This window comes from Elephantulus edwardii, unplaced genomic scaffold (genome assembly GCF_000299155.1).
Source record: "Elephantulus edwardii isolate Elephantulus edwardi_28Jun2011 unplaced genomic scaffold, EleEdw1.0 scaffold00236, whole genome shotgun sequence".
Lineage (NCBI taxonomy): Eukaryota > Metazoa > Chordata > Mammalia > Macroscelidea > Macroscelididae > Elephantulus > Elephantulus edwardii.
The window spans coordinates 1379015-1403718 of record NW_006399986.1 but is presented as its reverse complement, the minus strand read 5'-3'; the positions used below and the strand labels follow the sequence as shown (position 1 = coordinate 1403718).

Genomic DNA, 24704 nt, shown 5'->3' with positions numbered 1-24704 from the left:
CACCCACGGGTGACAGCTGCTTTGTGTCTGGGATCTCTCAGGCGTTGCACAGAAGTTCCGAGGCAGCTGTGTGCTGGCACCTTGGGGCCCGGCCTGCGCTCCTGGGCGGGTCCCTGGGTCTCTGAGCTAAAGCAAAGCACAGACATGAGGTCTATAGATACAAGTGCTCGAGTGCTCTCTGTCCCTTGATGAGGCAGTCCTGGGCCCCACTGGATTCAGTGGAGAGGGGGTTACTCCCACCTGGCCTGGGCTCCCAACGCCCACCCTCTGATCAGGGATCACTTGGAAAAGAATGAGGGAGGGGAAGCCCATTTGGAACCCGCCCCCGTGGTTCGAAGCAGGTGACCAGTTCCCCAGGCCCGTCCTCACCAGTCCTGCCAAAGACTGCTGTCTGGTGTCAGCACTTCAGGCCACCTGAGTCCGGGCATTTTGCCCGCCCCTCTGCTGGGTAGGCTGGGACCCTCATGGGGGCCTGGGGCCCAGGACACAGGATGTGGTGCCTCTACTATTGATGGGTCCTCAGCATCCCAGACAGCGCCTGCCTGCCGGAAACATGGTCTGGGTGGCAGCTCAGATGCCAGGTGGAGCCCTGGCTGCCTGTGTGACAGGGACAGGGACGGGGGCGGGGTGTCCCCGTGGGCACCCATTTCCTGTTACCTCTTCAGCAGTTTCCTAAATGCCTGGTGTGCGCCAGATGCTGCAAAGCCACCACCATCAAGTCGGTTCCGGCTCATAGCAGCCCCTCAGGACAGAGCAGACCTAACTGTTGAATGCTTTCCCAGCCTGTCATTTTTTTTAAAAAAAATTTATTTTATTATTTTTACATGTACTGTCAAATCAGAGCTGACTGGTACAGGAGGAGATTGCCCCCTCCTTTTCCAGCAGAGCATCTGGTGGCCTTGAACCCTGTACCTCTGGGATTGCAGTGCAGCGTCTTGCCACTAGGCCACCAGAGCTCCCTCCCAGCCTGTCATTTTTGTGGAAGCAGATAGCTCTGGTAGGCTCAAACACTCAACCTTTCCAGCTGGCAGGAAAAATGATTGTAACCACTGTGCTAGCCGGGCGCCTACCAGATGCTTCACATATGATTTCTGTCCGTGCCACCTCCTTGTGAGGCTCCACGGAGCAGGAAGTGGGCCAGGCACTTGGGGTGGCCAGGGAGACTCAGAGAGGCGAGGACGGCAGCGGGCTGAAGGCCTGGCGGGTCCTGGATCACCACTCACCCGTCTGCTTATGGCAGGGCCCCATCTGGAAGTCCAGACCTGGGGCTGGAAGATTCCAGAGATCTCAGTCAGCTCTGTCTCCTTGCATGGTGGCTAGCTGAGGGGTGAGGCCGAGCTGAGGACGTGACACCCGTTGTCTGCCCTTGATAACCTGGGCAGACCTTGTGCAGAGGAACTCGTGGGGCTTCCCACCAGCCCCAACTCTGCATCTCACCAAGGCCGCATGTGGGCTGGCCCCTGCCTGCCGGGCCAGGTGGGGTGTCCGAGCCTTCCCTTCTGAGCCGGAGAGGGAGCCAGCGAGCAGCCTGGGCACGGCCGAGGATGGAGCAGGGCTGGGTCCTGGGGTCTGGGGTCCAGGCAGCCGCTTCCTCACCCTCCCACCACATCGCACCAGCTGCTCCCTCATCAACATCTTTTGCTGTTTGTACTATTAAAGAGAGAGTGTGTGTATGAGAGAGAAAGAATAAGGCTTTAGGCTGCGGGCAAAACCGACTATCTGGTTGAGGGCTTTGTCTTTTTTTAAAAAAATTTATTTATTTTTTTATTTCTTTTATTATTTTTGTGTGAGTGTACCGTCAAATCAGATCTGGCTGGTACAGGAGGAGATTGCCCCTCCTTCCCCAGCAGAGAATCTGGTGGATTCGAACCGTGCGCCTCTGGGATTGTAGTTGCAGCTCCTTGCCACTAGGCCACCAGAGCTCCCCCGAGGGCTTTGTCTTGTACACGGGGTTTCCCGGATCAGAGCTTCTCTGATGACAGCTAGCTGCCTGCGAGGGCCATGATTTTCGGGGTTGTATTCTCTCCCTCGCCTGTCCTGCACTAACTGTGACTCTCTGTTACAATCATCATCGTTGCCACCGGCTCCCCACTGACCCCGTGGAGTGTGCACTGACACACACGCTCTGCACCTCTCACTTAATTCCCCACATTTGACAAGAACCTACTCCCCCTCCCCAGAGTAACCCACACGTCACCCCCCTCTTTTGCCTGTAAATAGGGAGTCCATGGACTCTGCAAGTCCAGCCCTGGTCCCTGGCCAGCAGACCCCCGCCCCCCCCCGCAGGTGTCCCGGCTCCCGGAAGCCCCTAAAGAGTGGGCACCAGGCCTTGTCTGTCCATAAGGTGCTGTCACGTCCATAAGGTGCTGTCACGTGGGGCAGCCCAGTGGGGCGGAGACGGGGTGCTGGGCCATGAGGTGAGCGCTCATCTTGCCCTCCTTCCAGGGCTGAGTGCCAGATCCGGCCTTCGCCAGGTGCTCCCCCTTCTCCCACCCCCTCCCCTGCTGCCTCCCCCCCTTCTCCTGTGCAGCCTCAGCGGAGGTGTTAAAATAACCTCCCGAGAGTGCAGTTCTCTCTGCCAGAGGATGCCTCCCACTCATGCTTTTCTCTCTCCTCCAAATAACTTGTCAAAAAAGAAAGCCTTTCCCAAATTGAAAACCTTGCAAGAGATAGTACAACAAAGGTAGCCCCCCTCCCTCACCTCGAGTGCCACCCTGGCTGCTGGTTTTGGCAAACCTGAGGTTAGAGTGGAGTTGGCGGAAGTAGCGACTATTCCCGGGGAGAGGTGGAGGGTCAAGGCCTTTCCCAGAGCCTAGTGTCCGGGGAGAGGGGAGATGGCAGACTGGGAAGGCTTCTGTGTCCATACCCGAGGGCCAGACTCGGGCAGGGGCCACCAGTGACAGGCCATCTGGGTCCCTGCCCTGATCTGGGCCAGAGTTCTGTCCTTCCAGAGCAGGCTGTAGCACTTGTGGCTCTGAAAACCCCCTAGAGTCCAGGCGACAGGCTGACCCAGTGCCAGCCACACCCTGAAGTGGCCAGGAGGTGGTCCCTGTGGGGGCCCAGGAAGAAGGCAGCCACCTTTGGGCCCCCACGTCCTGGGTCCAGCTCTCTCTGTCTGCAGATGAGGTTGGCTTGAAGGACCCTTTCACCCTTCCTCAGGGGCCAGCAAGGAGGGGGCCTGCAGCCTGAAGCCCTGGGCCCAGCAGGGAGGGGGCCTGCAGCCCTGGGGGTTCAGCAGGGAGGGGCCTGCAGCCCTGAGTCCAGCAGGGAGGGGCCTGCAGGCCACAGCCCCGGGCCCAGCAGGGAGGGGCCTGCAGCCCTGAGTCCAGCAGGGAGGGGCCTGCAGGCCACAGCCCCGGGCCCAGCAGGGAGGGGCCTGCAGCCCTGAGTCCAGCAGGGAGGGGCCTGCAGGCCACAGCCCCGGGCCCAGCAGGGAGGGGTCTGCAGCCCCTGCATGCTATTGATCTCTTGCTCTTGGCAGAGTGACTTCAGCATCTTACGTCTCCTCCATTCTCTCCCCAGAGGCCATTAACTGTCTGATGAGAGCAATTGAGATCTATACCGACATGGTAAGGGTCATCTGTGGCCTGTCTGCATCTTCTCCTCCTACCTCTGCAGACTGGGAGGGGGTGGGGCCCCCCTGGCGCTGTAGGGCATCCTGGTTCTCCTGTGACTCCCTCGAGGCCCAGTTCCCCGCCAGCCTGGCTCCTGGCCATGCCTGCTCCTGTGTGCTCATTGCTTGGGAATGTGTCCAGCGTGTCTCCCCCTGGCCAGCTCTTTCCAGCTCTGTTTGTTGGGTGCATTTCCTGGGACAAAAGATTGAGGGGTCATCAGAGTCAGAGCTGGGCCTGTCTCAGAAGACTTGAGTAGCTTTTGGCCAGTCTGGGAGGCAGGAGTTGGGAACTTCCTGTCTTCTCTCTCTCTCTCTCTCTCTCTCACACACACACACACACACACACACACACACACCCACACACACCCTATGTCAGCACTGTCTGCAGGAGCACTGACCCTGTGTCCTCCGAGCCGTCATGTCCAGGACAGCGGCATTGCTGTAACTAGAGTTCCAGTCATCACAGCCATTGCCCTTCACTGACCCCAGCACCCTAGTGGAGGGCAGTATATCAACCCGTCACAGCTGAGGAAAGGGGGCTCAGGCCAATGAGGTGACCAGTGCTTGCTTGGGGTGTCACCAGACCAAAAGCCAGGCACAGAGGACCCCAGATCCCCCAGGCTTCCCTGCAGCCCCCCAGCCGTCTGCCCTTTTGCACACCTGTCCCCATGTACACAGCAGCAGGCAGTTCCTGGGACACCAGTAAGGGAGCCAGTGGCCCACCTCCTCTTGCTGGTGGCCCCTGTGGTGAAGCATTGAGCCGCCACAGACGGGCTGGGACTCTGTCCTCCACCCTGGCTTCCCCTCTCTCTGCCAGGGCCCGGCCGGCCTTTCATCTCTGAGCAGGCCGAGTGCTTCCCGAGATGATCCCCCCCCCCCAGCTCCACAGCCTGCACGCTGGTCTCTGATCCCCGGCCCTCTCTGGGCCCCTCTCCTAATGGGGTGTGGGGAGGCTGAGGGGGGTCAGAGGGTGCTGATGGGGCTGGCCTAGGCTCCTGGGGGGCCGTCCCTGCTGACAGTGACCTGCTGTGCCCTGCAGGGCCGGTTCACAATTGCAGCCAAGCACCACATCTCCATCGCTGAGATCTATGAGACAGAGCTGGTGGACATCGAGAAGGTCAGCGGGCGGGCAGGGCCCTGGATACACCCATCTGACATCTGAAGAGGGAGGGTGGTCCAGACGGGCCCTGAGGGTGGTGCTCCCTGTCCTCAAGCCCACCTCCAACCCTGTGTCTTCCCCAGGCCATCGCCCACTACGAGCAGTCCGCAGACTACTACAAGGGCGAGGAGTCCAACAGGTAACGTGGAGGGCAGCTCCTGCAGTGTGTCGGCCCCGAGCCTCGGGCAGACTGGCCCCTCACCACCCGCCCTCCTCCCACCCCCAGCTCAGCCAACAAGTGTCTGCTGAAGGTGGCCGGCTACGCAGCGCAGCTGGAACAGTACCAGAAGGCCGTGGACATCTACGAGCAGGTGAGGCCTCCCCGCCCTGGTCCACTGCCCACCCTGCCATGCACGTCCTCACCTTCCCTTGCGCACAGCCTGGCTGGACACTTTCCTGGGAGGGGGGGGAGAGAGAGAGAGAGAGTGAGAGTGTGTGTGTGTGTGTGTGTGTGTGTGTGTGTGTGTGTGTGTGTGTGTGTGTGTGTGTCCCTCCCAACCCCCCTCACTTCCTCCCCTCACAAACGTACATGCACCGCATTCTCACCCCACACACAGATGTCGGACCAAGTTGGGGGAGCAGGAAGGGTTTTCAAGGCCTAAGTGGCCATGAGTGGAGGCCTGGAAGAATGTCCCTTTTCCTTTTGTGAAGGTCCCTCCAGGGAGAAGTGCCATGTGGGCACCCGTGCTCCCCCTCCTTGTGTGTGTGGGGGGGTGCTGGGTGGGACCAAGTAGCCCCAGCAAGCAGCTGGCCTTGAAGGAAAAGGGGTGGGTACCGCCTCGCATGTTCCCAGTACTGCCGCCCCCTGCCCACCGATGTGCCAGCTTTCTGAGGCCCTGACAGCGGCCGTCCCTGCCCACACTCGGGCGCCGAAGGCGGTGCATAGCTAGGGGCCTGGTGTGTGCCCTCTCCTTCGTCACGCAGGCACCAGAGGGAGGCAATTAGGGCTTGGCTGCCCGCCCCGAGCTCACAGTGTCCCCTCCCCATGGCCACAGGTGGGGACCAACGCCATGGACAGCCCCCTCCTCAAGTACAGCGCCAAGGACTACTTCTTCAAGGCGGCCCTCTGCCATTTCTGCATCGACATGCTCAACGCCAAGGTGAGCCCCTCCCCGCGTGTGTGTCTGCAGCTCTGCAGCCCACGGACAGGCCGGCCTCTTCACTTTCACCTCCGGGCCGCCTCGCTCCTGGCTTCGTGCCAGCCGCTCCTCTCCAAGGGGACTGTCCTTCCTGCAACGCTCCATGATCCTGTGTCACCCCAGCTCCTGGGTGACAGGGCCGGAAAGGACCGTGCTCAGAGCCCCGTGTCTGACAACCTGTGACCTCAGGACTCCAGATCTTTCTGACCCCGCATTTATGACTTGAGCCTCAGCCTGCATGCTGTCCACCTGCTGCTTGTCCACAGAGGGGGTCAGGGCTGGGCGGGGATGGGCTGCTTAAGGGAGTGAGTTAAGAGTGGACGTTAGCGTGTTCTTCAAATGGGCTTTCTTTTTTTAGATCAGTGTTGGTGGTGTTGGGTGCCATCGAGTCAGCTGTAACCCACAGTGACTCTGTGAACAGGAGATGAGAACCCTGCCCTGCCCTGCACCATGCTCACAGTGCCCATGTGAGCTCCGGGGTCCCTGACAGTCCATCTCGCAGTGTTAGGTGGTACCATCTGGGGATGGCCTCTGCTCTCCTTTAAGTCCACGAGGACAGGGGATCACCGTTAGCATCTGGTTCCTGTGAGGCAGAGGGAGGTCAGTCAGGCCTCCAGCCTCCTGCAGTCCCGCCGCCCACTCTCCCTCCCACAGCCTTCTCCACAGAGTTCCATAGTTCATTGCAGTGTCCACACAGAACCCACAGTCGGTGCTCAGCAGTTACAGGGTTTATTAGGGAAGGAACAGGGCACACTGAAGGATCAGAGAAGATTTTGGATACAGTTCTTCAGTGAGAACAGGCTCCTCAGATGTGTCCACAGGTCTTTTCAGGCCTCTTGGACCTGTCCAGCTGGTGCCTTCCTTGTACAAGTGTTATGAAGCCCTTTGGTTCTGCTAGTCAGTGCCAGGAGGGTCCCTGCTCCACCATGAGGCCTCCTGGTAGCTCTCTCTTCTGAGCCAGGAATCCCCCCCAGCACCATGTCCTGCCAGCCCCTGGGCCTCCTGGTCCTGCTGCCACTGCCTGGTTGTCTGCTGAGGTAGCAGCGTCTCATGGGATAGGATGTTCTCAGCACAGGGGCCCCAGGTCTGTTCCCATCTCTTCTTGGTTGTACCCAGGTCCTCCCTGTCTGCCTCAGGGATGACTTATTTTAAGTCCAGTGGGTTGGCTAAACGGGCCAGTCACCTCATTAGGTTTCCACACACTTTATTTGCATACCCCAACAAGAGCCTTGGTGCCACCCACAAGGGTGCCATGGGCCCTATTTGCATTTTGACCAAGCTGTCCAGTCCCCGTGGTGGACCACAAGCCGCTTCTTCGCATAGCCACACCCTGTCGTCGTGTGGGGGCCACAAAGACCATGGGTGGAAAGAGGCCACTCTCTTAAGTAACTGGCTGGACTGCGTGGTTATAGACATGTGTGCAGGAAGTGCGGAGAAGTCCTGTGTTTCCCTTTCCTCCTCCAGGCTTCTGTCAGTAACATCTGGCACTCCTGCCGCTGTATTTGTCACAGTCTGTGGCCCAGCGCTGGTACGACAGTACTGACTGGGAGTCCCTGGTGTGGTGCAGATTGTTTACCGACCTACTTACTCAGCTTCTGACTGAGAGCTTGCTGGTTTGATTCCACCCAGGGCCCCTCAGAAGAAAGAGAAGGGGTGGACACACACAGAGTCGGAAGCAGCAGCTGGTTTGTGTTAAATTATTAACTGGAGTTTGCAGTTCCCATTGGGGTTCACTCTGCATTTGTGCGGTGCTGCGCGTGTTGGCAGATGTATGTCCACAGGACGGTATCATACCGGATCGCTCCCCTGCCCTGAAGCTGCCCTCTACCCCGCCCTTTCACCCCACACCCTCCTGACTCCCTGGCAGCCACTGAGGTTTTCACTGTCCCCAGATATTTGAGTTGATGAACCATTGTCCCTGAGCCCAGGTGCACCTGGTGGGCCCCTCCCCAGGCTCTGGGGTCCCTGGCTCTTTCTCGCTGCCCTGCCTTCATCTGACATCCCCAACGCTGAAATGAAAACTCACCTCACCTACTCCTTTCTTGGGCACCTGGAATAGCCATTCAGACCCTGACTTCTTGCTCAAGGAGGTCACTTTCCCCTCTCTGGGTTTGCTTTCCCACTTTTTTCTTTCCTCTTAGGTTTTTTTCGTTGCTGTTGTTGTGATTTGAGTACAGAGCACACGGGCCTTCTGTTCAGCCATTCACATGCAGTAATGCCTTGTAACATCGATTATAATCCCCATGATGAAGCTGCACTCTTCCCATTTCCTCCTTGTGATTCTTGTTTCCACTCATCCTCTTTCCTATCCCTTCCTGCCTTCTGAGCTTTCTCCCTGGAAAAAAGGGGTGACTTTTTGTTCTTGTGTGGTTGATTGGTCTAAAGAGAGAGGACCTGCCTGTCTTGTTACTGTTCGCCATCTAGGCCTGCTATTTGACTGAAATATGAGCCACAGGGGGTTAGTTCAGTTCCACGCTCAGAGGGTGATTGAGGGCTCTATTCCTGGAGCTTCCCTAGTCTAGCACACTAGAAAGCCCAGTTATTGTAGTAATTTTGAGAGTTTTGTTGCACGTTTTTGTCCCACTACCCCTTCAGGCCCTCCTGCTGTAATCCTGATGAAAGCAGCATATAGTGGGAGTTGGGCACCATCTAGTGCCTCTGGGCTCAGGGTAGTGGAGGCTCTGGTTTGTGTGGCCCCCGAGCCCTGCAGATGAATTGGGCCCTTGAGTCTTTGCTTTTCTTCCCCCTTCTCCCAGATGGAGAGAGACTTCGTAATTGCTCCTTCGATGGCCTCTCACAAGCTCTTCAGACCCCTGTTCACCAAAGCCGGGTGTAGAACCTTCTCTTAGACTTCTCGTAGACTTTGCAGTGCCAGCTGGCCTTGATGTCCCCAGAGACGATGGTCCTGAGGCCCCAGGACCAGCAGCTCGCTCCCTAAGAGTGCTTGGTTATGTCTAAATGGTTTCTTGTTGAGAACACGCACAGCAAAAGCTCTACCGAATTAAAAGTTTTTACTTGCGCGGTTGAGTGACGCTGATTAAGTTCACGCTGTGCAGCTCTTCTGGCCTTCCTTAACCTCGGCATCCCTCCTACACCCCCCCCCCCTTCACACAGACTCTCAGACCTTATCTAGCCTTTCCAGTTGGCTCTTGTCAGCTTGATCTCAGAGCTAGTTCTGAAAGAGCCCAGTGCTCAAGGCTGAAGCTAAACTGTTGTTTGAAGATGACTTGAGGGACTATTTTTGGTTTAATGCTTCCCCACTTTTAAAATAGAAGTAGGGGTAGCCCTACCTTGACCCTTCTGGGGTCCTTGGGAAAGCCTGGGTGCAGGAGGCTTTCATGGAAGGCTCCTCCCACTGTCGAGCTGCCGAGAAGGGCCAGGCCTGGGGAGCCCACGGATGCTAGTGTGGGAAACCCGCCCTGGCCTCCCTTCTACAGCTGCCTTCTCTGCAGCCAACTGCGCTCAGCTCCCTCCTGGAGGTGCCCGCCAGGCGCTGAGCCAGGTGACACCGGAGGGAGGCGGGGGAGGGGCATGGCCGCTGACTCAGGCCTGCCCGCGTCCCCAGATCCCCTCGGCTGCCAGGCCAGCAGCTCCCTGTTCCTTATTAACCAGCCGCTGCCCTCTTTCCTCCCTCCGTGCTCAGCTCGCTGTCCAGAAGTACGAGGAGCTGTTCCCGGCTTTCTCCGAGTCCCGCGAGTGCAAGCTGATGAAAGTGAGTGTCTGGCCCCGAGTTGGGGGTGTCCCCTGGGTGACACGGACTTGGTGCCTATCCCGAAGGGAGTCCTGGTGGCATGGTGTGTGACGTATCAGGCTGCCCACTGAAATGTCAACGGCCCCAGTCCACCAGCCTGCTCCATGAGCGTACAGTCCATGGGCAGTCTCTTCCCCTTTGAAGCTTAATGAAGGTCACCATGAGTCAATGCTAGGCAGTGCGTTTACTAACATAAAGGTTGGCAGTTTGAAGCTGCCCAGTGGTGCAGTGGAAGAAAGGCCTGGCTGTCTGCTCTGGGACAGATGGCAAGCCAGAAAGCCCGGGCACAGTTGTGTCCCCCGAGTTGGAGCCGCCTGAACAGTGAGGGGGTCCAGAGACTGAGCTTCAGTTACTACAATAACCCCAGGATTTGCACAAAGCAGAGTTTTGCCATTTGAGTCCCATTTCTAGGAGGAGCTAAGCGCAGAGGGAGGAGTTCCAGTTAGGGATACCCCCACCCCATTATTGTGCTGCTGAGATCCAGCGATTTCAGGTTGAAGAAAGCAGAGTTAAGGAGCCTTAATGACACGCAGTGCCGACTCTCAGGGCAGCAGATTGGAAAAGGAGGGGAGGAGTCTTGGTGGTGAGATGGTTGAGCGCCCAGCTGCTAACGGGAGGTATTGAAAGTTCAGACCCACCCAGCTCCTCTACAGGAGAACGGCTGGGCGTTCCGCTCCCTCGAAGGTTACAGCCTAGAAGACGCTGTGGGACCGTTGCACAGTGTACATGGGGCCGTTCTGAGCCTGGATTGACTTGAGAGCCCCTGGTACTGGGATAGGCACACTGCCCCCGATGTCAGCCCAGCAGACCAAGCGCTGGGGCTGCCCCAGGCCTGCCCTGACCCCGCCCACCCTCACCTTGCAGAAGCTGCTAGACGCCCATGAGGAGCAGAACGTGGACAGCTACACTGAGGCGGTGAGTGGCCAGCAGGCGATGGTGACCTGCAGAGTTGGGTCACCAATGCAGGGAGCGCCACCCCCTCTTTTTCTAATCTCTGGGCTCTGAATGTGAGTTCTTTCTCTCATCACCCTGAAGACTCAGGTTGCCCTGAGTGGTACAGGGAGTGGCCTCCCCATTTCACAGGCTGAGCCGAGTGAGGCCTCCATCTGCCTGTTCTGAAGTCTTGGCCCCTTCACCCACGGAGCCACCCCGGACAGGCTCACCTGGAGCTGCGGGCAGGGTGCCCTTCCAGCACCTCCTTCCCTATAGACCTCCCCACACGTCTGTTGTCCCTTCTTTGTTCTCTTGTTAAACAATCTGGAACTCAGTGATGAGCGCACGCTGCCTCCTGTGCCCTAGACTAATCTGTCCATTTTAAGCCTGAAGTGAGGACAAGGGGACAAGCCCCTCGGGTCATCCTTCCCCAGAGAGGGGCCAGAGGGGCGAAGTGGGGGAGGAGGGGTACAGCCTCTCTCCTCGTCCCCACAACTAGGACTCGTATTCTCAGGCCTCAGTTTCCCCTCCGTAAAACAAAGAGGCCAGGCCTGTCTGTCGGATCTAGATGGTCTGTCTGCTCTTCAGTGAGCTCGTAGGCTAGAGTCCTACGGGCGGGCTCGGGCTGCCGCTGGGGCGCGCCCTCTCCAGGGCTGACAGGTGTCATGCTCACCCACTTCCGGTGCCCCCAGGTGAAGGAGTACGACTCCATCTCACGGCTGGACCAGTGGCTGACCACCATGCTGCTTCGCATCAAGAAGACAATCCAGGGCGACGAGGAGGACCTGCGCTAGGCCCTGGCCCCGCCTGCCTTCTCCCTCTGCTCCCCTGGCCCCCGCACCCCAGTGAGGATCCGTCACCAGCGGGGAGGGTGGGGCCTGGGCCTGGTGAGACCTTCCCACCGCACCCCACCCCACCTGAGGGGTCTCGCAGACCAAAGCCAGGGCTGCATGGGCTCAGCACAGACGGGCCGGATGTCACCACCTGTCCTGTCCTCGCACCACCCCTCGCCCCTGCCCGTTATTTAAGGCCTGCCTCCTGTGCCCTTCTCCACCCAAAAAAGCCCAAAGCTGTACAGAATCCTCCATGAAGATCATTGGCCGAAGGCGCTGCTGGGCCCTGAGGTCAGCACCCAGCTGCTCCTCTCCAGGGAAGCTTGTTTCTGGCCCCCCAGACCCCCTAGCTGAGCTCTGAGCACTCTACCTGTCTACCCCAGGGGGACTCCTGAACCCCCTTCCCCTGCCGCCCCAGCCTCTCAGGTTAGACTTGGCCCTGGAGCACAGAGGGTCCCCCTGGTACTGCCCTCTCCCTGGCTGCCCCTCCCCTAACGCTTTGAGGTTCCTCCCAAGTCAGAGCCACAGTTGGCCCCAGAAGGAAAATAAAATACCCACCACTTTTTTGCATGAGTCTCTCCTTCTCACCTCTGCTGACCCCTGGTCTTCTGTCCCCCACCCCGGGGGCACCGAGAGGCAAAATAGGGCAATGCAGGGAGGAACCACTATCTTGGAATTAAGGACTCCTCAGACTCTCCGAGCCTGAATATGGTGAACCCGGACCAGGGTGCAGGTGTGGCTGCATTGTGACTGTCCTGAAGGAAGAAATCACACCAGTGTCCCCTCCTCACCTGTGTTCCTCTTCACCCAAACCAAGTTCAAAAGCTCCAGCAGCATCTAACGCAGGACAGGGAGGGAGCGGGTGGATGTGGGGAGGGTGTGTGCTTCACTCCAGAAAGGTGACAAGGACCACCTTTGATGTCATCTGCCTGCAGTCAGATGGCAGGTTATACATGCCTGTGCCCCAGCCAGCGAGGGCTGGGCCCTCTGCAGTGTGGGGGTGACACCGGAGGAGGAGGAGGTGTGCCTTGGTAAAGTCTGGAAGGAAACTACGCAGAGCTGCAGAGGAGGGGCTGTCCCCCACTATCATGCTGGCTCCTCCCACAGCCCCATTGCATTGGTAATGGCTGCCTAGAGCTCGGTGAAGACTCCTGGGACCTACGATCGATTATCAATGTGTGCCATGGCCGCTGACTAAAGAATAACTGGAGAGCGAATCCATCCCTGCCATCTGTGACCTCAATCAGCTGTTCACAACCATGGCTGCATTTCAGTAAAGGACTCAAACCTGGACACACCTTAGGGAATCATTTTGATTGAGGCTCCCCAGTCTTTTGTTTGTTTTTTAAGCTCCACAGATGGCCCTACTGTTGAAACTTCCCACATGGCTTAAAAGCTGTTAGCTCCTGAATGGTGTTACTCTGTCCTTCCTCAAGCTATGACTTTAATTCATTTATTCACTTGAGCATAAAATGAAGATGGTTTAGAGGTTATCAAGTGGGCAGAGGAAAACCAACCTACTTCAGGGGTGACAGAACCGGATCACACCTTCTTTTCACTCTGCAGGTATTTCTTAGGCATCCCCTGTGTGCCAATGAGGACAGTGGTGGTTTAGTGGTAGGATTCGCACCACCTTCCATGCAAGAGACCTGAGTTTGATTCCCAGCCAGTGTACAAGGCAGCCCCGGCTTGCATGTTGCTGAACAGCTTTCAGTAGAGCTTTCAGATGAGAACAGACTAGGAAGAAAGGCCTGGTGATCTACTTCCCAAACTCAGCAAATGAAATAGAGCAAAAGGATCTGACCCTCAAATGATCATGTTGATGCCACAAGACTGAGCGGCATTTTTGTTTTATTCTGTTGTGCATGGGGTTGTGAGGAGTCAGGTGTCAACTTGACAGGTGCTGACAACTACGTGCAGAGCCCAGTTTTAAGCCCTGGAAATGTAGCTATAATGAATATACGGAGTCCCCAACTTCTGGGAGCTCACTCCCACTACCAGATTCAGAAGGCTGGGATTGACACAAATGGCTTTATAGTTACCATCTTCCAAATACGATGTGCCTTTGAGAACCACCCGTGTGCTGTCTCATGTCCCGTGTCCTGGCTGCCTGGCAAAGTATTTGGCACAGACTGACTCCTAGCATGTTGACGGAATGTCCGCCTCACGCCAGCCTTGTGTCTGATGCTGCAGACTGGCTGTGACCAAGGGCAACTTGGCTGCTGCCTTCACAGGGTTTGCTGTTATTTACTGTTATTACTTACTCAAAGTTTCCAACGAGGAGCCATGGACCACCCGTTTTACATCTCTTGGTCTGTCTTTGCTCATTGACTTTGAAAAGAGAGGGAAGAGCGCGCAGGCGCAATGAAGGAAAAACTGGGGAAGGGAGGGCGCAGGACCTGGCCGCCATCCTTGTAAAGGGCAACAGCCGTGGCTTCTCTACGTCATCAGTCTGAGTTATGAGCAGGTACCTGGCCGTCCATGTCGCTTGGAGAGCAGCAGCGGGTCTGCTAAATTGGCAGCGGCTGGGGCTTCGATCAGGGTGAGTGGCTGCGGGTCGTGATGGGAGAAGCGGCGGTGGCCGCGGGGCCGTGTCCCCTGCGCGAGGACAGCTTCACGCGCTTCTCGTCGCAGAGCAATGTGTACGGGCTGGCAGGCGGCGCGAGCGGGCGCGGGGAGCTGCTCGCTGCCACCCTTAAAGGCAAGGTGCTCGGCTTCCGCTACCAGGACCTCCGACAGAAAATCCGGCCCGTGGCCAAGGAACTGCAGTTCAACTACATCCCCGGTGCGTGGCGCTATGACGCTGGGGGCGGGGGAAGCGCAAGGCTGGAGTTAAGACGGGTTCTGAGGCTCAGTCTGAGCTGGATCTTGTTAGAGTGGGATCCAGGTGACTGAAGGGGGTCAAAGGTCATAAAAATCAGAATTCAGAGGTGCATTCTAGGGGGCTGCAGCTAGCTTGGGTTCGGTATTACAAAAACTCAGAAGAAATCAGGGATCCCTCACACCCAGCTGGCTTGGGGGACCCCATGATGAATGACATCAGATCTCAAACCAGAACCTGTCATCCGATCACAGGCCCATTGCCATGGTCAGAAGTTACTAATTCCTAGAGCTCGGGGGACATGGTGTCTTAGGGTGATGTTAAGAATCCCTCTGAAATACAAACTTTGAACTGCCCCCACCCAGTGGACGCAGAGATTGTCTCCATTGATACCTTCAACAAGTCACCCCCAAAGCGGGGCCTCGTCGTGGGGATCACGTTCATCAAGGTAACCTCCTGGATGCCTTCTGTGTCCCAGCATCATTCCCCCCACTCCCTTCTCTGCTTTAATCGCAGGGTGGAGGCTGGGAGCCTGACCCAAGCCCCTCCTGCCTCCCTGCCCTCTCTTGAGACCTGTTTCCTCCCCACAGGATTCGGGAGACAAGGGCAGCCCTTTCCTTAACATTTACTGCGACTACGAACCTGGCTCTGAGTATAACCTGGACTCCATTGCTCGTGAGTGGAGCCCAGAGGGGAGGGATGGGATGGGTCGGAGTCTCCCAAGCAGCCCCTTGCTCATCTGTCTGTGCTCCCCTCACAGAGAGCTGCCTGAACCTGGAGCTCCAGTTCACCCCTTTCCAGCTGTGCCATGCAGAGTAAGTGAGGCCAGGGAGCCCTGGTGTTGCAGTGTATTAAACTATCAGGCTGCCAGTCAAAGGGTTGGAGGTTCAAACCCACGAGCCACTCTTCTGCAGAAAGACATGACAGTCCACATCTGTGAAGATCGTGGACTTGGAAACTGTTCTGCTCTGCCGTAAGTCGAAATGGACTGGACGGCTGGCAGTAGGTTGGATAGTTACGGCATTAGCACAGACGGTGGTAGTCAGGTGCTCCATCTAGGAAATGAAGCCCTAGATAGGGATTGAAAATGGAAATGCCTTTAGGGGCTGGGGAAGGAATCAGGAGGGTGGAAGGAAGCAAGTCAAGCAAGAGGGTGGAGTAGGGATGGTGGCTGGAGACTGCAGACCTGCCCAAAGACAGATGTCGCTTCTGTTTTTAAAGCATGGTGCGTTTAAGCAGTTCAAACCCACATAAAGGCTTGGAGGAGCTCTGGTCCCGAAGTGTGTAATGTATTAGGCTACTAACAGAAAGATTGGAAGTTCAATTCCACCAGCTTCTCCAAAGGAGAAAACTGAGCAGTATCCTCTCATCAGGATTTATAGCTTTAGAAACCCAGTCAGAGGGTTACTTGGAGTTAGGACCAACTTGATGGGCTCCAAAGAGCTTCAAAGGAGAAAGGCATCTCTCCATAGATACTAAAGCCTAGAAAATCTATGGGACAGTTTGGCTCTGTCACACAGGGGCGCTATGGGTCCAATTCAAGTCAATGGCACCTAACAACAACAGTAGCCAAATTTAGCCAATGGACTATTTATTGCTTTCATAATCTTTTTTTGTTTTTCTTTCACCATCTTTGAGCTAACCTGGGCGAGCCATTTGCCCAGTGATGTTGGGGACATTGTAATTGCTCCAGTTCTAATATTCTATAGTCTAGGAGGACAATTCTAGAGGTGCTTCGTTCTCTAGAGCTGTCTCTTCTAAGATTCAGAAGGGCCATGGTTTGATATCCCAGCTTCTGTAAGGACATGGCCCCCGCAGTATCAGTTTGAAGAGTTAGACCACAGATAATCCAAAATACTGAATTGCCAAACCACAGGGGGGTTATGGCTTTCATTCTAGAGCCTCTAGTTTCATTCTCAAGCCCCCACAGTGTCTGTGGTCGAGCTCAGGGCTTGGCACACTTTTTCAGAAAAGCATGAAGTAGGAAATAATAGGATTAGGAGATCGGAAATAATAGGATTGGGAGATCATAGTACTAGCCTGTATCACTATACAGCTCTGCAATTGTAACACAGAAGCAGCCATTGCTGTCAAATAACCCACACACAACAGAATGAAACCCTCTCCAATCCTGCACGGTCCTTGCAACCCTGCTCTGCTGGGACCCATTGGTGCAGCCACTGTGGGCATCCAGCTCATTGAGGGCCTCCCTCTTTTCTGATGACCATCTCCTCTACCAGACATGAAGCCACTATTCATAACTCACAGCTGTCAAGTGAGTGCTGACTCTCTGTGACTCCAGGTCGCCACTGACATTGTGGAGATGAATGAGCGTGGCTGTGTTCCAATAAAGTTTTATTTGTACTGACAGGCAGAGTTGCCACAAAGGGATCCAGGGACCCAAAGCTCTAAAATACAAATGTTCTGGAATTCCTGGATCTAGATGCCCTATTGGAAGCAGGAGTGGCATCCACTTGTGTAATATCTTGCCTCTGGAAACCTTATGAACCTGGAGAAAGGATGAAAGTCACACAAGTGTTGAGGACTTTCATTCATAGGGTTGCTACGACTCGACAGCACTTAACAACAACAGATGCCCATGCCCTAACCATTCCAAGCCTGAGCCTTCATGCTGGCAATTTCTCTAAGTTCACCCTTCTGTCATTGGAAGCGTACTTGTTCCTTTGATGCTGAACAGGCTTTAAAGGCGCTTCCAGACTAAGATAGAGTAGGAATTAAGGCCTGGTGACCTATTTCTGAAAATTGACCAGTGCCAACCCTGTAGATTACAACGGTCAGCTTCACAGCTGATGACAGAGATGTTGCAGGATCAGGCAGGCACATTGTTCCACTGCGCATGTGCATTTCCATGAGCTTGATGAGAGCTAATAACAACAAAAGAGATTAAGGAGGGAGCTCTGGTGGCCTAGTGGCAAGAAGCTGCGCTGCAATCCCAGAGGCACGTGGTTCGAATCTACCAGATGCTCCGCTGGAGAAGGAGGGGCAATCTCCTCCTGTGCCTGTCGGATCCAATTTGATGAGAAAGGGAGGGGGGAGATTGAATATAAAAAAAGGTTAAGGGACCTTGGTATTCTGAGATCTCTCGATTCCAGTCTAGAGCTCTGAGTTCCATTCTAGGATAAAGATTCTAACAGTGGAGGGTTTAGGAAGGCAGAGTCCCAGCATGTGCCCATCCACTTGCCTTCTAGTACATTCCAACCCAGAGACCCTAGAGGACAGATGAGAACTGCCCACAGGGTTCCGAAGCTGGAAATCTCTCTGGAAGCTCACTGCCTCACCTTTCTCCCGTGGACTGGCTGGGCTGACCTTTCACTGGATAGCTGGATTCTTTAACCAGTGCACCACCAGCAGCACTCCTTGCAGCCTGCCAAAGTTCTGGAATTCTAAAATTGGAAGGTTCTGCTATCCCACAGTGCTGAGATTCCAGATGGCCATTTGCTGCACGTCCTGTGACTTGCTCGACTTACGACTTCCTCACATTACAGCTGTCTGTTTTTCTTTTTTCCATATTTTATCATTAGTGAGATATAACCACTTACAATGTCACTCTGCAGATTTGTTGATATTGTCACGCCCAGATGTTCGCTCACAGGTGTTCAAAGATCACGTTTATAAAGATACGGAGAATATAAACCGATAATAATGAAAGCTGGAAGGGAAAAAAGAATGAATGTATTCAACATAAATCAGAACCGGGATATGGTGGGACAGAACCTTGCTCTAAGCTGGGGATTACCTGTACTAAGAGGCTGTTATTGTTAGGTGGCCTCAAGGTAGCTGTGATTCATGGTGACCGTTTATTTATTCACCAGAACAAACCCTTGTCCCATCTTCACCCCCGTCTGCTGTGCTCAAGCCCGCTGTTCCAGTCCCCCTGTCAGTCCATCTCATTGTGGGTCTCCCGCTTTTTCAGTGACCTCTAAATACATAATGTCCTTCTCCAGCGGCTTGCCCCTCAAAAACATGCCCAGGGTGACTTCTAAGGAGCAGTCCACACTTCTTCTAAGACAGATTTGTTTGTTTGTTCTTTTGGCAGTCCCTGGTATATTCCAAACTGTTTACCAGTACCATTCAAAGGCCTCAGTTCTGCAGTTTTCCTTATTTATTATCTCATTTTCCCAGGTTTTTGAAGCAACTGAAAATGCCATGGTTTGGATCAGGTGCATCTTAGTCTTTAGTATGACACCCTTGCTCTCTTTTTAAAATTTATTTTATTTTTTTATTTTTCGTGTGTACCATCAAATCAGTTCTGACTGGTACAGGAGGAGATTGTCCCTCCTTCTCCAGCACAGCATCTGGTGGATTCAAACTGTGCACCTCTGGGATTGCAGTATAACCCGTGCTCTTAAGATCTTTTTTTTTAAGACCTTCTTAAAGAAGCCTTGATGGCAGGTTTGCCCAGTGCAATGCTAGAGCCAGAGATTCCAGCCCTCGGGCCAGTGTTTAGATCCTTGGATCCAAAGATTCTTGCAGCCAAGCGATTTTGCCTGCAGTATGTTCTAGAGTATTAAGAGTGTTCTAAAGCAAGGGAGCTCCGGTGGCCTAGTGGCAAGAAGCTGCACTGCAATCCCTGAAGTATGCGGTTCGAATCTACGAGATGCTCTGCTGTAGAAGGAGGGGCAATCTCCTCCTGTACTAGTCAGATCCGATTTGATGGTACACACAAAAAAATAATAAAATGAAGTTAAAAAAAAATATTTGAGAGCAGTGAGGTTCTGCCACACTCGGGTTCTTCTGTGCTAGAGTTCTCTGTTTTCAGGGTCCAGATTGGAGACCAGCTGGAAACCGTGTTCCTCCTGAGTGGGAACAACCCAGCCATTCATCTGTACAAGGAGGTGAGGTGGCGGAGGCGAGGCCCGCCTGGGGCAGGGCCTGCTGGGTGTGGGGATGGGGGTGCAGAGGCGCATTTGGGAGGGTGGCTGCTGACCCCGCAGGGGCACCATGCCTCTTGGTTCCCCTAGAATGATGGGCTGCATCAGTTCGAAGAACAGCCCGTAGAAAACCTCTTTCCAGAGCTCACAAATCTGACCAGTAGGTAAGAGATCTCAACCCCTGAAGCAACCTTGAAACCAGGCGGCGGGCTTGACCACTCCAGGACCTCAGGGTGGAGACGGCTTTAGAGACACTGGGCAGTGGGGATGAGCTCCGGAGAAGAATTAGGCCGTGGACGTTGGTTGGTAGTGAGAACCCCAGAGAAAATGAGGCGACAACTCCTGAGAAATCAGGGAGTGGGAATGCTGTGCCCCCAGAGAAATCAGGCAGCGGAGATTAATCACCTCAGCGAAATCGGACAGTGGGGCTTAATTATTTCTGAGAAACCAGGCAGCGGGATGCTACAGGGAGTGGGTGGAGATCCCTGAGGAGGTGGAGATATGAGCCCAGGACCCTCTGGCCGCCACCAGCGTCCTCTGGCTTGATGTCCACAACCTGCCTGGCACTTCCCGACGGCTCACAGCTCTCGGCTGTCAGAGTGGCTATGTCCGTGTGGCTCATGTGGACCAGAGGAGCCGAGGTAAGGAAAGGCGCAGCTGGGCTGCGGCTCCAGCGGAGAATATTCTAGGGATGTGGTCACTGTGGGCTGCCCCAGAGGGCGGAGCAGACTGAGGGGGTGTCACCCATTGGGCGGGGCAGCCTATGAGGGTGTGGCCACCAGTGAGGTGGGGGCTGGGCCTGAGTCCTCCCTCTCCTCCACACAGAGGTTTTGCAAACATGGACGATTCTGCAGGATGGACCTATCTCCCGTGTGATTGTGTTCAACCTCTCGGCCCCTAATGGTGAGCTCTGGACATAGTCACGGGTCTGGCCAGCTCACGTTGCCCATGACCCAAATTCAGTTCCCCACCCTCCCTCCCGTGCCCCCCCTCTCTGTGACGAACTTCCAACCCTAGAGCCGCAGCACCCTGCCCTCCGCTCTGTTTTCTTGCCTGTAACTCCAGCTGCTTTGTAACAGGCTATACCTTTGTGGGCCCCTCTTTGGTGTGGCCTGAGACTTCCACACTGGAGTTGGACTTGCACTTTTCTCTCTGTGGTCTAACCTTCAACCCTCGTGTAACAGCTTCCTATTTCCTCCTCTTTGGTCTGTTGACTTTCTTGTTGTGGTTCAACGCTGGGTTTTTCTCATCAACTTCCCAATGCTCTCCAACCCCTCAGGATGTCGCCCTTCCCCAGCTTGTTGCTGTATCCTGTGTGGCCAGCCCTTTGCTAACATATCCCCTTGCTCCGTCCTCTGTCCGTCCACCTGCAGTCCTAAGACTGGTCTCCACTCTAATTCCTCCCACCAGCGTTTATTCCCTGACGCTCCACTATGGTCTAACCTTGGACTTTTGTCCTGTAATCTAAACTCTCTCTCTCATCATGGTCTAAACTCAGCCTTTATAAACTGTCCTCTAAGATGTGTTCCGTCTGTGTCTAACCTCAGCCATTTTTCTCATGGTCTCACCTCTAACCTTCCCCCTGCAGTACAACCAAACCAAGACTTTTTCCCAAGGTCTCATTTTGCTTTCCTTCTGCTCAAGTTCCTTTTAGGAGGAGTTGCCTAGACCTTGTCTCCTGAATCCTCCTTCACTCATGTTTCTTCCACAGAGAGCAGGGAGCAGCCACCGCGGGAAGAGTACAGCGTCCTCGTGGCCAGCATGCTGGAGCCAGCCGTGGTGTACCGGTGAGGGGGCGTGGGGCACGTGGGTACTGCCTAACCTCATGATTTTGCGCTTCAGTCTAAGATGATGATTCTCAGAAGGCAATCTGTTATCTAGTAGTGCCAGCGTGACAGAGTTAACCACAAAGATGCCTTTAGAAACAGAAAGGAGAGCTCTGGTGGCCTAGTGGCAAGAAGCTGTACTGCAATCCCAGAGATGAGCAGTTCGAATCCACCAGATGCTCAGCTGGAGAGGAAGGGACAAGCTCCTCCTGTATCAGTCAGATCTGATTTGTTGGTACACACACACAAAATAAATAAAATTCTTTTAAAAAAAGAAGCAGAAAAGGGGGTGATCTTTATAAATATAAGTTTATTTTCTCACAAGTTAGGAATCTTGATGTCCAAGTTCAGGGTCTCTTTGTCATCTGTTGTTGTTATCGAGGTGGGGAACCGTCGAGTCCGAACTAACCCGTAGCTGACACTCCAGCAGGTTTTCTTTCTAAAGCAGTTAATCACACAGGAGGTGATTGCCCATCTTTCTCCTGTGGGGGTAGCTGGTAGATTTGAACCATATACTTTTGCATTGGCAGTGCGATTCCTCAGCACTAAACCACGAGTCATCTAGTGCTGGTATGACAGAGATAGCTCCACTCCTGCCAATTCTTTCGTGGGGGTGTTGGAGTCCCCTCTTCTCATCGCACTTTTATCTTATAGACCACGCTCTTTTTTTATTTTTTATTTTTTATTTTTTATTTTTATGTGCGTGTACCGTCAAATCAGATCTGACTGGTACAGGAGGAGATTGCCCCTCCTTCCCCGGCAGAGCATCTGGTGGATTCGAACCGTGCACCTCTGGGATTGTAGTTGCAGCTTTTTGCCACTAGGCCACCAGAGTTCCCCATAGACCACGCTCTTAAGAAAACTTTCCTTACTGTAGTGGGATTAAGGAATTGTTGCATTCCACCCTCAATCCTCGTGTAACTGTTTCTTTTCTCAGATCATGGAGAAATCATTCCTTAGCTTCCACGTTCTATTCTTAGGGATGTTTGGTTCGGGTTTTTTTGTTGTTGCTTTAATTTTTTTTTTAATATATGTACCATCAATTCGGATCTGACAGGAGGAGATTGTCCCTTCTTCTCCAGCAGAGCATCTGATGGATTCTAACCGCATACCTCTGAGATTACAGTGCAGCTTCTTGCCACTAGGCCACCAGAGCTCCCTTGAATGTGTGTTTCAAGGGGGACACCATTCAACCCATGGCATGGTCCTGTGGAGTGAGGATGCAGGAGTCCATGTGTCCTGAAAGGGAGATGGATTTCAAGTGTAGAACTCGTAGGACCTTGGAATGGGCACAGAGGTGGCCACACCCTTAGAGTGAGTGGATGAGGTGTGTGGCATGAGAGCTAGAAGTTTTGATGTGTAACATTTGCCAATTTCCGTGGTGTGAATACCTCCTACGACCCTGGATCGTTAGCTACCAACATGCTACCAAGAACCCGCCAGCCTGCAAAATTTCTGAAAGTTGGCCCTCCTGATGAGCCCCAGGTGTCTCAGCACACCGTCATGGGCAGTGAAGAGGCCTAACGTTTGGCCCAAGATGTCCAGGCTTCATAGGAATAACACAGTGTCCAGAATGAGTACTGTGACTTCTAGAACCCCAGAAAGAACGGCATGGTTTCTCGGTCCCAGTGAGCTTGTCCAGTCTCTAAGGGGTGGCCAGTGAGACACAACAACAGCACGAAGCACCTGGAACAATCTCAGAGTTGCAGCTCCCAAAATCAGTCCAATTTGTGTCCTTCCCCCCAAATTCTTGGCATACAGGAACCCCTGAATCCTCTTGTGTAGCTGCTTCAGTCGGGTACCTGTCTTATTCATGGCATCTCAGAATGTCATTTCTTGTCGCACCTGGTATCTCCTTGGACTTGTGCCATGGCCAAGTCCTCCCTTGATTCCCTTCCCATTGCTACAGCACTAGAGGTCTGTCAGGCTTGAGGAAGACCATTGGACTGTCCTGAGTTAATAGAAGCTGCTTAGTGGTACCACCCCCTTCACAAGGCACCCGGGGCTCATGCCATCGCTGTTAGATCTTAGATATGCCCCTGGGTGCCCATATCAACACCCAGAAGTGAACAATTTGATCAGTTTGACTCCTTCCACCTATGAAGATGCCCCCAGAATGAAGGCGGACTTGTCTAGATCTCAGAAAGAGCCGTGTGTCTCATTGTAGGAAAGGCGGCATATGGGCACATACATAGATCAGAATCTGATGAGAAAGGTGCAGGGTTTTGAATGGGTTCCTCCTGGTTTAGTCATTGTGCCCACAAGGCATAACCAGAACAGACACGAATTTGTAAAATGTGGCATTAAAAAAAAATTTTTTTTTTTTAAACGTGGTGTTCCAAAATAACTGGAGTGGGGAAAAATTTGAGGTCAGCATCATGCTAGAAATTTAATCTCTCTCCTAGAAAACAAGGGCTCTTTGTATGTTGAGGAAGGACACGGCAGAGTCAGGAATGACGGTGCTCGGCTCAAAGATGGTGTAAAAAAAAATTTTAAAAAAGGTGGTGGCCAACTATGTAGTACTGACTGTGTGTTATTCTCCGTGGTGCTGGCAGTTATCCAGTCTCCTTTGCCAAGCTTTGGAAGGGGCTCACCACACCTCTTCTGAGTCCCCCGTTCTAGGACTTTGGCTCATAATGTTATCTTTATGGTTATCCTTCTTGGTGTATCTACACTTCACAAAGTCAGTTCCAATTTCGCGGCATCAGCCATGACTGAACGGGTTCAAGGCCTACAAGGCCCGTGGACAACTGTAGTTTGACTCTGCACTTCCTCTGGCCCCCCTCAGGGACCTGCTACGTCGGGGTCTTGAGGACCAGCTTCTCCTCCCAGGCAGTGACCAGTTCGACAGTGTTCTCTGTGGCCTGGTCACCGACATGGATTTGGATGGGCAGCTGGAAGTCCTGGTGGCCACCTATGGACAGGTGGGAACTGAAGAGTGAGGTAACCCTGTCTCCCTGCTCTCCCCACCCTGAGTGACTCTGACCCCTTATCCTCCACAGGAGCTGCTCTGTTACAAGTATTGGGGCCCAGAGTCTGGGCTCCCAGAGTCCGAGCATGGATTCCGCCTGTTGTGGCAACGGAGTTTCTCCAGCCCACTGCTGGCCATGGCACACGTGGACCTGACAGGGGATGGGCTTCGGGAGCTGGCTGTGGTCTCTCTGAAGGGCGTACACATCCTGCAGGTGACTTGCTGGGTTCTCTGGGTGCATCCCCAAGAAGCAGAGCCCGAGGGGAAGTTTCCATTGTGCCCACTATATTAGGACAATCAGAATGGACAGAGGGAGATGCCAAGCAAGGCTGTGGGCTCTGAGAAGGTCTAGCCTCAGCCCTATCCCATCGGGAGCCCTGGAGAATGAATGATACCACACTCTTGCTGCCTGTGGGCAGTAGAATCATACCCCTGTGAAGGTCAGTCATTCCCTAAGGGGGGAGGAAATAACCTCACAGTTGTTCCTAGTGAGGTGGTTCATATTGGTCAAGTTCAGCTCTCAGAGAAGACAGCTATGAGCTTCACAGGAGCGAGAGGGTTGGGGGTTTATTACTTGTTACCACCCAACCCCTTTCTCTACCCTCATCCCCCAGAAAGCCCTCCTGGGTGCTCTTCTCCATCTCTTGTGCTTTCTTTAGCTGTCTCTCCCATTGTGGGCAACCTCTGGTCCACCCTTCAGAGTCTAGCCTTCAATCCATCCTTCATGGTCTAGCCTTGGACCCACCCTTCATGGTCTAGCCTTGGA

General features: G+C 54.2%; 2 protein-coding genes across 2 annotated transcripts in view; both read left to right on the top strand.

Annotated features, from left to right (window-relative positions):
• NAPA (N-ethylmaleimide-sensitive factor attachment protein, alpha) overlaps positions 1-11421 on the top strand; it is a 31259-nt gene extending 19838 nt beyond the window's left edge. Inside the window, exons 4-11 of the mRNA XM_006898638.1 lie at positions 3523-3569; positions 4653-4730; positions 4856-4911; positions 4999-5083; positions 5768-5872; positions 9555-9623; positions 10527-10577; positions 11288-11421. Of these exons, the coding sequence (XP_006898700.1) occupies positions 3523-3569; positions 4653-4730; positions 4856-4911; positions 4999-5083; positions 5768-5872; positions 9555-9623; positions 10527-10577; positions 11288-11389 (593 nt within the window). The 3' untranslated portion in view covers positions 11390-11421. The remainder of the gene's footprint in view (positions 1-3522; positions 3570-4652; positions 4731-4855; positions 4912-4998; positions 5084-5767; positions 5873-9554; positions 9624-10526; positions 10578-11287) is intronic.
• A 2474-nt stretch (positions 11422-13895) lies between these two features.
• KPTN (kaptin (actin binding protein)) overlaps positions 13896-24704 on the top strand; it is a 14075-nt gene continuing 3266 nt past the window's right edge. Inside the window, exons 1-11 of the mRNA XM_006898698.1 lie at positions 13896-14213; positions 14615-14697; positions 14840-14924; positions 15010-15064; positions 19030-19105; positions 19232-19305; positions 19673-19782; positions 19967-20044; positions 20853-20928; positions 23756-23891; positions 23970-24152. Of these exons, the coding sequence (XP_006898760.1) occupies positions 13991-14213; positions 14615-14697; positions 14840-14924; positions 15010-15064; positions 19030-19105; positions 19232-19305; positions 19673-19782; positions 19967-20044; positions 20853-20928; positions 23756-23891; positions 23970-24152 (1179 nt within the window). The 5' untranslated portion in view covers positions 13896-13990. The remainder of the gene's footprint in view (positions 14214-14614; positions 14698-14839; positions 14925-15009; positions 15065-19029; positions 19106-19231; positions 19306-19672; positions 19783-19966; positions 20045-20852; positions 20929-23755; positions 23892-23969; positions 24153-24704) is intronic.